Source organism: Bufo bufo, chromosome 1, assembly GCF_905171765.1.
Source record: "Bufo bufo chromosome 1, aBufBuf1.1, whole genome shotgun sequence".
Taxonomy (NCBI): domain Eukaryota; kingdom Metazoa; phylum Chordata; class Amphibia; order Anura; family Bufonidae; genus Bufo; species Bufo bufo.
In genome coordinates, this window is record NC_053389.1 from 212,008,648 (window position 1) to 212,023,495 (window position 14,848).

A 14,848-nucleotide genomic window follows, 5' to 3' on the forward strand; every position below is an offset into this window, starting at 1 on the left:
GGTTCTTATATAGTAAAGGGGTAGACAACTTTCCTATTGGTTGCTAGGGATGTTGCTAAACTCTGACAAAGACATTGCAGCCTTCTCATTGGCCCACAAGCAAGAAGGGAGGTTACTGATGGAAAAAAAAAATCTAGAATATTCGCAATTACGAATATATAGCACTATATTCTGCATCTTCGCGAAATCTTGAAGTGACGATATTCGCGATAAAAATTCACAATTAGAATATTCGCGATTAACACTATTTAATCCTATCACCTACAATATGGTTAAGTTGAGGTATCTGTACGCACTCTGCCCCTGTTTAATCAGAGCTGAACATGTCAGGCTGTGTGGGGACACACCCTATTGACAAAAAGAATTGTAGTGCACAGTAGTCCGTTTTTTCATTTATTTACAAGAGGAATAACCGAGGAACTTGCATGCCCAAGAAAGCTGACATATTTACTTTTCCTTATTCAGTCTCCCTGTTTATAGTGCAGGAATAAAATAGTTTTATGAGAGGCTTGAAGCAATAGCCATATCCGGGGCTATCTCCACAGGAACGTTACTACAATAAAGGAAAGAAAGGTGTCAAAGCTAATTTTTGCATGTTCTGCAAATGTTTTTTTAATATAGAGGTCTGCTCTTTCATAATTACCTTAATTATTTTTCTTCACTGGTCACCCATTGAATTGTACACATTATGTCCAGTTAATGTCTCCTGACCTGGTTTTATTACAGACTTTTATAGATGTTAGATCATTTAATCACTACAGGACCGCCGTACGCAGGATTGCGTCTTTGCGGCAGCCCTGTTATTCCGAGTGGACGCGCCGTATCGTCATCTCGCGAGACGCGAGATTTCCTGTGAACGCGCACACACAGGCGCGCGCGTTCACAGGAACTGCAGGTAATCAAGTGAATCTACAGCCTGCCAGCGGCGATCATTCGCTGGCAGGCTGTAGATCCAATTTTTTTTAACCCCTAAAGGTATATTATACGCTGTTTTGATAACAGCGTCTAATATACCTGCTACCTGGTCCTCTGGTGGTCCCTTTTGCTTGGATCGACCACCAGAGGACACAGGCAGCTCTGTAAAGTAGCACCAAACACCACTACACTACACTACACCCCCCCTGTCACTTATTAACCCCTTATTAACCCCTGATCACCCCATATGGACTCCCTGATCACCCCCCTGTCACTGACCACCCCCCTGTCATTGATCACCCCCCTGTAAGGCTACATTCAGACGTCCGTATGTGTTTTGCAGATCCACAAAACACATACGGACGTCTGAATGGAGCCTGACAGGGGATTGATCAATGACAGGGGGGTGATCACCCCATATTAGACTCCCTGATCACTCCCCTGTCATTGATCACCCCCCTGTAAGGCTCCATTCAGACATCCGTATGTGTTTTGCGGATCCGCAAAACACATACGGACGTCTGAATGGAGCCTTACAGGGGGGTGATCAACCCATATAGACTCCCTGATCACCCCCCTGTCATTGATTACCCCCCTGTAAGGCTCCATTCAGACGTCCGTATGTGTTTTGCGGATCCACGGATCCGAAAAACACGGACATCGTGGATCCACAAAACACGGACACCGGCAATGTGCTTTCCGCATTTTGAGGATCCGCACATTGCCAGAACTATATAGAAAATGCCTTTTCTTGTCCGCAATTGCGGACAAGAATAGGACATATTCTATAGGCTCTACAAAAAACGCAGTGTTCGCCCGATCAGGCCTGATCTTGTGCGCACACTTGCGTTCAGTCCGCCCCACCGCAGTGACAGAAATGTATTTTTTCTGATCACTGCAAAAACACTGTAAAATAGCTGCGGCGCTATAAAAAGATCACTTTTGAGTCTCATATTCCACTAACTTGTGACAAAAAATAAAATCTCACAAGAACTCACCATACCCCTCACGGAATCCAAATGCGTGAAATTTTTTAGACATTTATATTCCAGACTTCTTCTCACGCTTTAGGGCCCCTAAAATGCCAGGGCAGTATAAATACCCCACAAGTGACCCCATTTCGGAAAGAAGACACCCCAAGGTATTTTGTAAGGGGCATGGCGAGTTCATGTAAAAAAAAATTTTTTGTCACAAGTTAGTGGATTATGAAAAAAATAAAAATAAAAAATATCATTTCCCGCTAACTTCTGCCAAAAAGTGTCACACATGTGGTATCGCCGTACTCAGGAGAAGTTGGGCAATGTGTTTTGGGGTATCTTTTTACATATACCCATGATGGGTGAGAGAAATAGCTCTCTAAAAGACAACTTTTCCATTTTTTTTTATACAAAGTTGTCATTTGACAGAGATATTTATCTCACCCAGCATGGGAATGTGTAAAAAGACACCTCAAAACACATTGCCCGACTTCTCCTGAGTACGGCGATACCAGCTGTGTGACACTTTTTTGCAGCCTAGGTGGGCAAAGGGGCCCACATTCCAAAGAGCTCCTTTAGGATTTCACAGGGCATTTTTTACACATTTTGATTTCAAACTACTTCTCACGCATTAGGGCCCCTAAAATGCCAGGGCAGTATAACTACCCCACAAGTGACCCCATTTTGGAAAGAAGACACCCCAAGGTATTTCGTGTTGGCCATAGTGAGTTCATGGAAGTTTTTATTTTTTGTCACAAGTTAGTGGAATATGAGACTTTGTAAGGAAAAGAAAAATCATCATTTTCCGCTAACTTGTGACAAAAAATAAAAAGTTCCATGAACTCAGTATGCCCATCAGCGAATACCTTAGGGTGTCTACTTTCCAAAATGGGGTCATTTGTGGGGTTTTTCTACTGTCTCGGCATTGTAGAACCTCAGGAAACATGACAGGTGCTCAGAAAGTCAGAGCTGCTTCAAAAAGCGGAAATTCACATTTTTGTACCATAGTTTGTAAACGCTATAACTTTTACCCAAACCTTTTTTTTTTTTTACCCAAACATTTTTTTTTAATCAAGGACATGTAGAACAATAAATTTAGAGAAATTTATATAGAAATGTAGTTTAAAAAAAAAAAAATTACAACTGAAAGTAAAACATGTCATTTTTTTGCAAAAATTTCGGAAAATTTCGAATAATAACAAAAAAAAGTAAAAATGTCAGCAGCAGTGAAATGCCACCAAATGAATGCTCTATTAGTGAGAAGAAAAGGAGGTAAAATTCATTTGGGTGGTAAGTTGCATGACCGAGCAATAAACCGTGAAAGTAGTGTATTGCAGAAGTGTAAAAAGTGGTCTGGTCATTAAGGGTGTTTAAGCTAGGGGGGCTGAGGTGGTTAAAGTGGTTATTGTATGTCATTCCTACTCATAAAGTTATTAATGTTGGGCAATATTACTTTCAGAATGACTTACATAGAGGCATGTGATTGGCAATAAATGGTTCCTTTTATCAGAAATGAAATTTAGACATTTGTGCAAGATTTGTCTTTTCATTTCATCAATGTGACTGTATGTATGCATTTTTTACGACCACAGTTTCAGAGACCTCATGAACAGTACCCTCCACTGAAGTTTGGTACAGTACCCAATGGGAGCACTGAGAAGAACATTAGAAGTAATTACCCAGATATGCATGCCTACATGATAAAATATAACCAACGGCATGTGGAAGATGCCCTGCAAAATCTGAAGACCGGGTGAGTGTTGTCCCATTGGTTTTGTTGATTTATTGAACTATGCATCATACCTGAAAGGAGTCGTCCAAGGAAACATATTCTACAGTTATCAAACCAGTACCTGAATCTGAATACGCTTGTAATTGCATGTAATTAAAAATATATTATAGCTACTGAGTTATTCAATGAAATTCATTTGTACAGCGCCACCTTCTGTTTGCTATTTTTCTATTTTCTCTGTCCTGCTAACTGAGACGGAAGCATTTGCTCAGTTCAGCTGTCACCAGGTGCAGCAGAAAGGACATATCCATGAGAAAGAATATGCCCCCTAAGTTGACAGCTTGAAATAAATCTCAGAATTGGAACAATGAATGGGGAGATCTCTGGATCCATATGAGGTACAGGGCTGGTTCTAGATTATGTATGATTTACATTTTTTACATTATTCATGAGATAGGTCCTTTAACTGTCATTTTAAACAGTAAGATCCTCAAGAGCACTTGGTTACTGCTGCCTCCACAATGAGATAAAAGAGAAAAATTGCAGCACTCGTGTAGAAGGTAGTTGCTGGTAGTAGTTTCCCAAACTGACAATACAATTGATAATTGAAATCAATGTTGTAATTACTGACTAGTAATGCAGTAGTCTCAGGGAATTGTTAAAATGCTCAAAAGATATCAGCAAAAATCACTAATGTGAATAAATGGGAAATATAATTCCATGTACCCAAGTGCTAGAATTTTGGACTTTTGCATTATTGTAGACCCATATCTTTACATAAATACTTTTATATATTTTTAAATATAAGGGATAGTCTTATAGTATAAAATCATTAGGATTAGTGCAGCATAGTATATATTATTATATAAAGACAGGCATTCATTGCATTTTCCAAAAGAGTTGCCAAAGTGCTATGTAATCAAGAGAATTGATTTAGTCCAGATCAGGTTTTTATGCTAGAACTTATGAGTCCAATACCAGGAGCCAAGAAGAGGTCATCTATTACACACACTCTAGTGAAGAAGGAGTCTTTAAGGCCTCTTTCACACTACTGTTTTTTTTTTCCGTTTTGCGGTCCGTTTTTTGCGTTCCGTATACGGTCCGTATACGGAACCATTCATTTCAATGGTTCTGCAAAAAAAACGGAATGTGTTCCGTATGCATTCCGTTTCCGTATTTCCGTTTTTCTGTTCCGTTGAAAGATAGAACATGTCCTATATTTGGCCGCAAATCACGTTCCGTGGCTCCATTAAAGTCAATGGGTCCGCAAAAAAAACGGAACACATACGGAAATGCATCCGTATGTCTTCCGTTTCCGTTCCGTTTTTGCGGAACCATCTATTGAAAATGTTATGCCCAGCCCAATTTTCTCTATGTAATTACTGTATACTGTATATGCCATACGGAAAAACGGAACGGAAAAACGGAATGGAAACGGAAACACAACGGAAACAAAAAAACGGAGAAACGGATCCGTGAAAAACGGAACGCAAAACACTGAAATGGACATACTGTAGTGTGAAAGAGACCTAACTCTGATACTCTAGTGTCTAGGGCTATAAAGAGCCACCCTATTATATCGACTTATGTGCTTCTGCCACCACTGCAGTCCATTATTCCACTAGTAGCTTCACATTGTTATTAGTGATGAGCAGCAGGGGTCATTGGCCCACAAGCAACTTAAGCAGGGAGGAATCATGACTTTAGATGGGAAAAATGATGAATATTCTAAAAAACAAATATATAGCACTATATCGAATATATTAGTTTTTTTGAATATTTGTAATATTCTAAAGCAAGAATATATAGCAATATAGCGAATATTCGAGAAAAAATAAAAACAAATGTATAGCAATTTAGCTAATATAGTGCTATAATCTTTTTTTTATAGTTGTAATATTTTTCCAATCTGAACTTCAGATGAGAAAAAAATTACAACTATTAGACAAAGAATATTATAGCAATATATTAGCTAAATTGCTCTATATTAGTTTTTTTTTTCAAATATTCGCTATATTGCTGCTATATATTCCTGTATTAGAATATTACGAATATTCTAAATAACAAATATGTTTTTTTTTTTTAATATTCAGAATATTCTAAAACAAGAATATATAGCAATATAGCGAATATTCAAGAAAACAAATGTGGAACAATTTAGCTAATATAGTGCTATAATCTTATTTTTTTATAGTTTTAATTTTTTTTCCAATCTGAACTGCAGATGAGAAAAAAATTACAACTATTAAACAAAGAAGATTATAGCACTGTGTTAGCTAAATTGCTCTATATTCATTTTTTTTGAATATTCGCTATATTGCTATACGGTATATTCTTGTTTTAGAATATTACGAATATTCAAAAAAACGAATATATTTGATATAGTGCTATATATTCGTTTTTTAGAATGACTCATTGGCCCACAAGCAAGAAGCAGGGAGGAATCATGTTTTTACTCAGCAATTAAAAAAATTGCGATAAAAATTTAATCAACACTACTCCTAAAGTCAAAGATACTGCAGCCTTCTCATTGGCCTACAAGCTAGAAGCAGGGAAGGATCATTTGTACTGATTTAAAAAAAAAAATCGATTATTCGAAATTACGAATATATATCACTATATTCAAAATATTTGCGAATTCTAGAAGTGCTTATATTTGCGATAAAAATTTGCAATTCGAATATTCGTGATCAACACTAATTGTTATGTGGCAGCCAAATAAATCTGGGTCTTAGCATGGCACAAGCACAGCTGTAAGAAGACGAGAGATATTGCTGCTTTGGTTCACATCTCCAATACTGGGTGAGATCAGTTGCTTACCTCCAATAGAGACAGACCACGCAGCTGTTATGGGCCCGTGGGGAAAAGGGGCCCACAGTGAACTAAAGGCTCCACCTCCTAATTACACTCTCTACTATCCAATATACTATCCTTTTCATCAGTGGAGAAAGCTAAAGGACCCATGATGATGTCATCGCAGGTCCTATACATCTAGTAAAGTCGCTGCACAAATAATGGTCTAATTCCCAGGTTAGATAGGAGCATCTGCCAGGACCTGTGATGGCATCATCTTCAGCATCACAGGTACTGTACATCTAATAGAGGAACTGCACAGAGCATCATCATAGGTCCTTCAACCCCCAACAGCATGAAGAATAACTGCAGGATGAGCTCTCCACTGAGACTAGAATGTAGTGGTAAGAGGAGGTCCTCCTCCTTTGTCTTCATTTGCACCTCATTCCCTATTTTTACTCATATCTCACTCATATATATATAGCACTGCAGACAGTTACAAACAATATTACCTCACACTATAACCAAAATATATAACTGACCACATACGTATATCTGTACACACTGCACTATTATACCTTGTACCTAATATCAGTACATTGCTCTATAATGTGTGTATATATATATATATATATATATATACACATACTGTATATACTGCATCTATTATACAGTGTAATAGATGCAGTGGACACAGGTATGTAGTATACCCAGCAGTGTACTGATATGTGAGGTACAAGGTATAATAGATGCAGCGTGTACAGATATATATTATATACAGCAGTATACGGATATGTGAGATATGATGTATCCAAAGAATAGGCAGCACTCCAAATGTAATAAAAGGTCATGACCCGTTTATTCCCAGGCAACGTTTCAGCCCACGCACTGGGGCCTTTGTCAAGCGGGCTTGACAAAGGCCCCAGTGTGTGGGCTGAAACGTTGCCTGGGAATAAAGGGGTCATCACCTTTTACTACATTTGGAGTGCTGCCTATTCTTTGGATACACTATATTGGAGGAAAGGTTGTCCCCCTTTTCAAAGGATTTTGCACCCTAACTACTTTTATTGCACTGTGCTGCTGTTACTATTTGGTTTTTGTATGTGAGATATGAGGTATAATAGATGCAGTGCGTACAGATATATAGTGTATACAGCAGTGTACTGATATGTGAGGTACGAGGTATAATAAATGCAGTTTGTACGGATATATAGTATATACAGCAGTGTACTGATATGTGAGGTACGAGGTATAATAGATGCAGTGTGTACAGATATATATTTTATTTGAATCTGCAATATTTCGCGAATATTTAGTAGAATATTCGGCGAATCTTCGCGAATTCGAATATTCGTTATATTCTACTTTTTTTACTTGAAAAATCGGCAATGTAATGATTGCGTAATATGCGAGTATCACGCGATCAATACAGGCTTGGGTCAAAAAGTAATATATAGCACTATAGAATATAGTGCTATATATTTGTTTTTTAGAATATTCGTAATTTTTTTCCATCTGAAGTTATGAATCCTCCCTGATGAAGTTGCTTGTCAAGCAATTTAAGCAGGGAGAAATCATGACTTCAGATGGAAAAAAATGACGAATATTCTAAAAAACGAATATATAGCACAATATTCTATAGTGCTATATATTCCTTTTTGACCCACGCCTGTATTGATCGCGTAATATTAGCATATTACGCGATCTTTACATTGCTGATTTTTCGAGTAAAAAAAAGACGACTATTCGAAAAAAAAACATTATATAGCACTATATTCAAATTATTAGCGAATTCTCGAAGTTGAGATATTCGTAATTTTAATATTCACACTCAACACTATACAGCAGTGTACTGATATGTGAGGTACGAGGTATAATAGATGCTGTGTGTACAGATATATATTATATACAGCAGTATACGGATATGTGAGATATGAGGTATAATAGATGCAGTGTGTACAGATATATAGTGTATGCAGCAGTGTACTGATATGTGAGGTACGAGGTATAATAGATGCAGTATGTACAGATATATAGCATATATAGCAGAGTACTGATATGTGAGGTACGAGGTATAATAGATGCAGTATGTACAGATATATAGCATATATAGCAGAGTACTGATATGTGAGGCACGAGGTATAATATATGCAGTGTGTACAGATATATAGTGTATGCAGCAGTGTACTGATATATAAGTTACAAGATATAATAGATGCAGTGTGTACAGCTATATAGTACTGATATGTGAGGTACGAGCTGTCCTTTATACCTTGTACCTCACATATCAGTACACTGCTATATATACTGACCAGGAATGAGTAGTGTGAGGCACTATGAATGAGGCACGGGGGCTCAATTTAGATCTTGCTACGGGGCCAGTGATTTCTATGTATGCCCCTGGGTGAGATGAATATAATATCTTTCACATTATGCTTGATTTATGTACCATTATTTGAACTGTACTACCATCATGTTGTTCGGCAAGTGGGCTGGAAACATTTACAACATCACTACTTATTGATTTCATTGACTACTGTAATGGATCTCCTGGCACCCCGACCGGGTACCTCCGTCGATGGATGCTCCTAGCCCTTCTCGAGGACTCCAAGCACTCCACTTGACACCATAACCACCACAGACCCCACGAACCGCTGAAGCTTGGTTGAGGTCTTGCCGTCTCCTACCCACCCTGGACCTACGACAAGGCTCCAGACTCCAGTGGGTGAACCTCTCCTAAATCCAGAGAGCAGGAACAGCTCTTACAAGAGCTAGTAGTTATAGCCAGGGGAGTATAGCAAATCTTCAGCGTATAGCAATCCCCAGTGTCGATCAGTTACCCAAACACCAGCCTCAACATGATGAAGGGTAAGACAGGAACTCTTTATTGAACACACAAGCATTGACTTATACACATTTTCCAACAAGGTTACCACCCACAGGGTTTTGTAAAAACAACCAATAAACACATACAATACAGTAAAACACTCCCACACAAAATCCTCCCCTCTGCCTGTGATACAATTACCTTACACAATGGGTTGATGTAATTATCACAGGCAGGAGAATACACAATGTCTTCTGTCCTGGAGACAACCAAGGAGTAATTCAATTATCTCTCAGGACAAAGGGAAATTGCCAATACACATGTGGAGACAGACAATAGGACAGACATCACTACTCAAATCTACAATGTCCCACCCTTTACAGTACACATAGACATTTAACATATCCCAAAATGGCACGAATTAGACCAGGGGTTCAAAAGTTAGTAAAAGTCCTTTGTGAACAAAGGAAGCCTGGCTGATGAGAGGGCCCATAATCCTGGGGCAAGAGGCTGGTAGCCAGGCTTCTCCACCACCCAGTGGCGAGGTTGGTTTCGTCACAACTCCCATTTACAGCAGTAGAAGCCATGACGGCAAACTACTGCCATGTATGAATGCAACTTTGAAAAAAGGAAAAACTTAAATCTTGCATTGACATAAGTATTCAGACACTTTACTCATTACTAAGGCTACTTTCACACTCTCGTTTTGGCTTTCCGTTTGTGAGATCCGTCATGGACTCTCACAAGCGGTCCAAAACAGATCAGTTTTGCCCTAATGCATTCTGAATGGAAAAGGATAGGCTCAGAATGCATCAGTTTGCTTCCGTTCAGTCACCATTCTGCTCTGGAGGCAGACACCAAAACGCTGCCTGCAGTGTTTTGCTGTCCTCTTGAGGAAACTGAGCCAAACTGAGCCGTCCTGGCATGCAATGTAAGTCAATCGGGACGGATCTGGCACAATAGAAAACAGATCTGTCTCCCATTGACTTTCAAGGGAGTTCATGACTAGTGATGAGCGGCAGGGGCAATATTCGAATTTGCAATATTTCCTGAATATTTGGTAGAATATTCAACATAAATTTGCAAATTCGAGAATTTGAGATTATTTTATTGATCGCAAAAAATCTGCGATGTAATATTCGTGTAATACGCGCAAAATACAGGTGTGGGTCACTATAGCTAAATTTTTCAAGCTGCTAGAAGTTTCCTGAGACTGGAGAAAATGGTTGGCACGGCAGAATATTACAATAGCTTTATATGCAGATAGAGTGCTCCAATATATTCGTGATTGCGAAATCGGCACTAATGATGCAACTAATTTGGTGCAATACGTGCAACTTCACATTTTAACAGGTCTGACTACTTATTAGTGATTGGTGCACTAAGTATTGTTGTGAACGTGTCACATCACAGCCCTATGTATGTATGTAGCATACATACATACATACAGCACTATGTATGTAAGCATGCATGTATGGACAGCAGAACCTATCAGCTACACTATATCACTATCTAACCTACACTGACTATCTCCCACTAACTATCTATAAGCTAACTAACTAACTAACTAACTAACTAACTAACTAACTAACTATCTAATGTAATGACACAGGAAAGCAGAGAGCATAGCAATAACACTGCTGTCTCTCTCAGATCTGCAAAATACTGCATACAAGGGCTGCTGGGGAGGGTCTTGTATAGTAAGGGGTAGGCAACTTTCCTATTGGTTGCTAGGGATGTTGCTAAGCTCAGTCAAAAACATTGCAGCCTTCTCATTGGCCCACAAGCAAGAAGGGAGGTTTCTGATTAAAAAAAAAATCTAGAATATTCGAAATTGCGAATATATAGCGCTATATTCTAAATACGGTATTCACAAATTCTCGAAGTGCCGATATTCAAGATTAATATTCGCTATTCGAATTGTCGCGCCCAACACTATTCCTGACGGATCTGTCTTGGCTATGTTACAGATAATACAAACAGATCCATTCATGATGGATGCATGCCGTTGTATTACTGTAACGGATCCATTTTTGCAGGTCCTTGATGGATCCGCCCAAAAAGCAAGTGTGCAAGTATCCTTAGTTGAAGCCCTAATAGCAGAGATTACAGTCTCCAGTCTTCTTGGGTATGATGCCACAAGGTTTGAACATCTGGATTTGGGGATATTCTGCTATACTTTTCTGCAGATCCTCTCAAGCTATGTAAGATTTGATGGGGACAATAAATAGACAGCCATTTTCAGGTATATATATTTCAGGTACTGTATATGAGATATTTCATTGGGTAAAAAAAAGTGAGGGCTCTGGCTGGGCCAATTTCAAGGACATTCACAGAGTTGCCCCTAAGCAACTCCTGTGTTGTATTGGTTGTGTTTTTACAGCCATTGCTTTGTTGGAAGGTAAACCTTTGACGCAGTCTGAAATACTGAGCACTCTGGATCCGGTTTTTATTAAGAATATCTCTGTGTACTTTGCTCAATTCAGCTTTCCCTCAACTCTGACCAGTCTCCCTGTCCCAGCTTCAGAAAAATTATCCCACAGCATGATGACGCTATCACCGGATCATTGTGAGGATAGTATTGGGCAGATGATGAGCAGTGCCTGGTTTCCTGTAGACAGTGGCATACCGCCCATATAGGCAGACCACGCAGCTTGTGGCAGGGGGGGGGGCAGAGCGCATGGAAGGCCCTGCCCCCTACATGTGTATTATGTACTATGATCACTGCCTACTACTAGTTACATAGGGCATTGAGGCAGCCTACTTGTCTTCCGTCCCGGGCCCTGCTTTCCCTCTGTTCAGGTAGTAAGGTGTGTGGGCGGCTTCATCCTCCCTCCTCTATATAAGCCTCGATAGGATCTGTTCTCGTGTCACGCTAAGGTTGGTTCAGTTCCTATGACAACCATGACGCTTGGTTGGTTGTCACTTTATATTTCCCCCGCACGTTTGTTTCCGGAAATCACAACGCGCCTGACCCCCACCCCATATTTGCAGTCAGCAGCCAATCTCCGCCTGCGGGTTTCTAATCTAGACTTTCATCCGCTAAGGGGAGGGGACTCATTGGGCCACTCGTCCAATCGGTGAGCTCATTTTGGTCTCATTCTTTAACACGTGTAGACCCGGAAGTAGGAAACTTTGAGCTTGCGGCGTGTGGTGTGTGTTGCGCAGGTGACAGATGTGTGCTACCTGGTATCCTGTTGTTACTTGTGTTGGGGGCTATTGACTTAGCTAGCCATGGTCTGCAAGCTGTGACTGTTGTTGTTGGCTGCAGTTCAGGGTTTTGCTGAGAGTTGCAGTCCTCCCAGTAAGTTCAGCCAAAAAACTGCTGGACAAGGTACAAGGTACTGAAAACTGATGCAAAGGAAAACTATCTTAGCTGACTGACTATTACCCAGAACATGCACACCTATTGGAATGTGGATGCAGAGACCTTTAACAACAAAAAAACACTAAAATACTTTCTAATTCTCCACAGACCTAATAGGATACTTCAGTAGTCCCACTGATCTTTGTTTATAAGCAGCCATCACATGACAACTGCAGCTAATCGGTGGCCTCAGTTGTCATGTGCCCTACTGTAAGCATCATGGTTCCCATTGCTGAGTGGTTATACCAGTAGTATCACACATGACTGCTGAGGACACTGATTGGCTGCAGCAATCACATGCATGTGAAATGTAAACAAAGACCAGGGAAACAAGTGGATTGTCAGGTGATTGAACAGGTGAGTGATAGTGTTGATAATCGAGCACCATAGTGCTCGGGTGCTCGGGGGCTCGGGCCGAGCACATCAGGATGCTACCGAGCACCCAAGCACAATGGAAGTCAATGGGGGAACCCGAATATTAAACCAGGCACCCCTGCTCTGAAGTGGGCAGGGTGCCTGGTTCATATGAAAAAGGTCATAAATTAATGGAAACACAACTAAAATGGTTCGGGAACAGCATGGGGAGGATGTCTGGATGCATTTTGGACTCCCAGTTCGCTGCTGGGAATGATGTTGTCTGAGTAGTACATATGCCACTTTTACAGACTGACAATAATACGCACCAAACCGAAGATAAAATCGATTTTAGAGGCAAAATTGTTAGGAAACATTCTTTCCTGTATATTTACTTGTATATAAAGTGCAAGTGCTGCCAAAAGTTACAAGGAATAGGCACTCCGATACAACCTGTATATCACATAAAGGAGGGCCTCATTCACATTGTAGTACAATTGTTCAGATAGCAGGACTCCTACACTCATAAAGCCTATGCACTAAGTGAAAGGGCTGTCAAAAATTACAAGGAACCGGCACTCCGATACACCCTTTGTTACACATAAAGGAGGGCATCATACACAGCCTTGAAAAGTTATGATCGATGGCCTGCTGGTGACCCTCAAAAACATTTGTATCAAGGGCCTGCTGATCTGACCATCTAAAACATTCTGGGCGAGGGCCTGCTGCCACTTTGGTGACTCTAGATAACCTGGGCCCGATCGCACGTCCCCGTGACGGCGATGATCCATTCAGATGTCTTCATTATCAATTTTAAATGTTATTTTTAGCCCAAACCATGTAGACCATGGGTAATGGGGGAATCATGGTTCGATTCCAGAGAGTGAGCCTGAGAAACAGCTACGGCTACCACATCCAAGCAAGGCAGCATGAGCGCAAATTACCTATTAGGTATAGTTAGGTAAGAGCCTGCAGGTGATCTGACCCTGTAAAAGATTTTATGTGCGGGCCTGCAGGTGAGCTGACCCTGTAAAAGATTTTAGGTGCGAGCCTGCTGGTGAGCTGATCCTGTAAAAGATTGTAGGTGCGAGCCTGCTGGTGAGCTGATCCTGTAAAAAATTATATGCGAGGGCCTGCTGGTGAGCTGACCCTGTAAAACATTATATGCGAGGGCCTGGTGGTGAGCTGACCATCTAAAAAATTATATGCGAGGGCCTGCTGTGAGCTAACCCTGTAAAACATTATATGCGAGGGCCTGCTGGTGAGCTGACCCTGTAAAAGACTTTAGGTGCAGGCCTGTGGGTGATCTGACCCTGTAAAAGATTTTAGGTGCAGGCCTGCTGGTGAGCTGACCCTCTAAAACATTATATGCAAAGGCCTGCTGGTGAGCTGACCCTCTAAAAAATTATATGCAAGGGCCTGCTGGTGAGCTGACCCTCTAAAAAATTATATGCAAGGGCCTGCTGGTGAGCTGACCCTGTAAAGTATTGTAGGTGAGGGCCTGCTTGTGAGCTGACCCTCTAAAAAATAATATACGTGGGCCTGCAGTTGAGCTGACCCTGTAAAACATTATATGCGAAGGGCATAGATGCGAGGGCATTATATGCGACAAATAAGCATGTTAATACAGTATGATGGAAGAGGAGAAGAAGGATGAGAAAAGGAAGATTCAACCATATACCATTGTTTGTGGTGGAAGGGGTGCATGGGAATACAGTGTATTCAGTACATTAAAAAACAACACATTTAAAGAGGACCTTTCACTAGATTAAAAAATCTAAACTAACTATACAGACATGGAGAGCGGCGCCCGGGGATCTCCTTGCACTTACTATTATCCCTGGGCGCCGCTCCGTTCGCCCGGTATAGGCTTCAGGTATCTT

The 14,848-nt window shown here is 40.5% G+C and overlaps 1 protein-coding gene across 1 annotated transcript in view; it reads left to right on the forward strand.

The window, feature by feature from the left end:
- The window catches only part of GRIN2D (glutamate ionotropic receptor NMDA type subunit 2D), a 642,162-nt gene that overhangs the window by 476,691 nt on the left and 150,623 nt on the right, over positions 1–14,848 (forward strand). Inside the window, exon 9 of the mRNA XM_040434835.1 lies at positions 3,485–3,645. Within this exon, the coding sequence (XP_040290769.1) occupies positions 3,485–3,645 (161 nt within the window). The remainder of the gene's footprint in view (positions 1–3,484; positions 3,646–14,848) is intronic.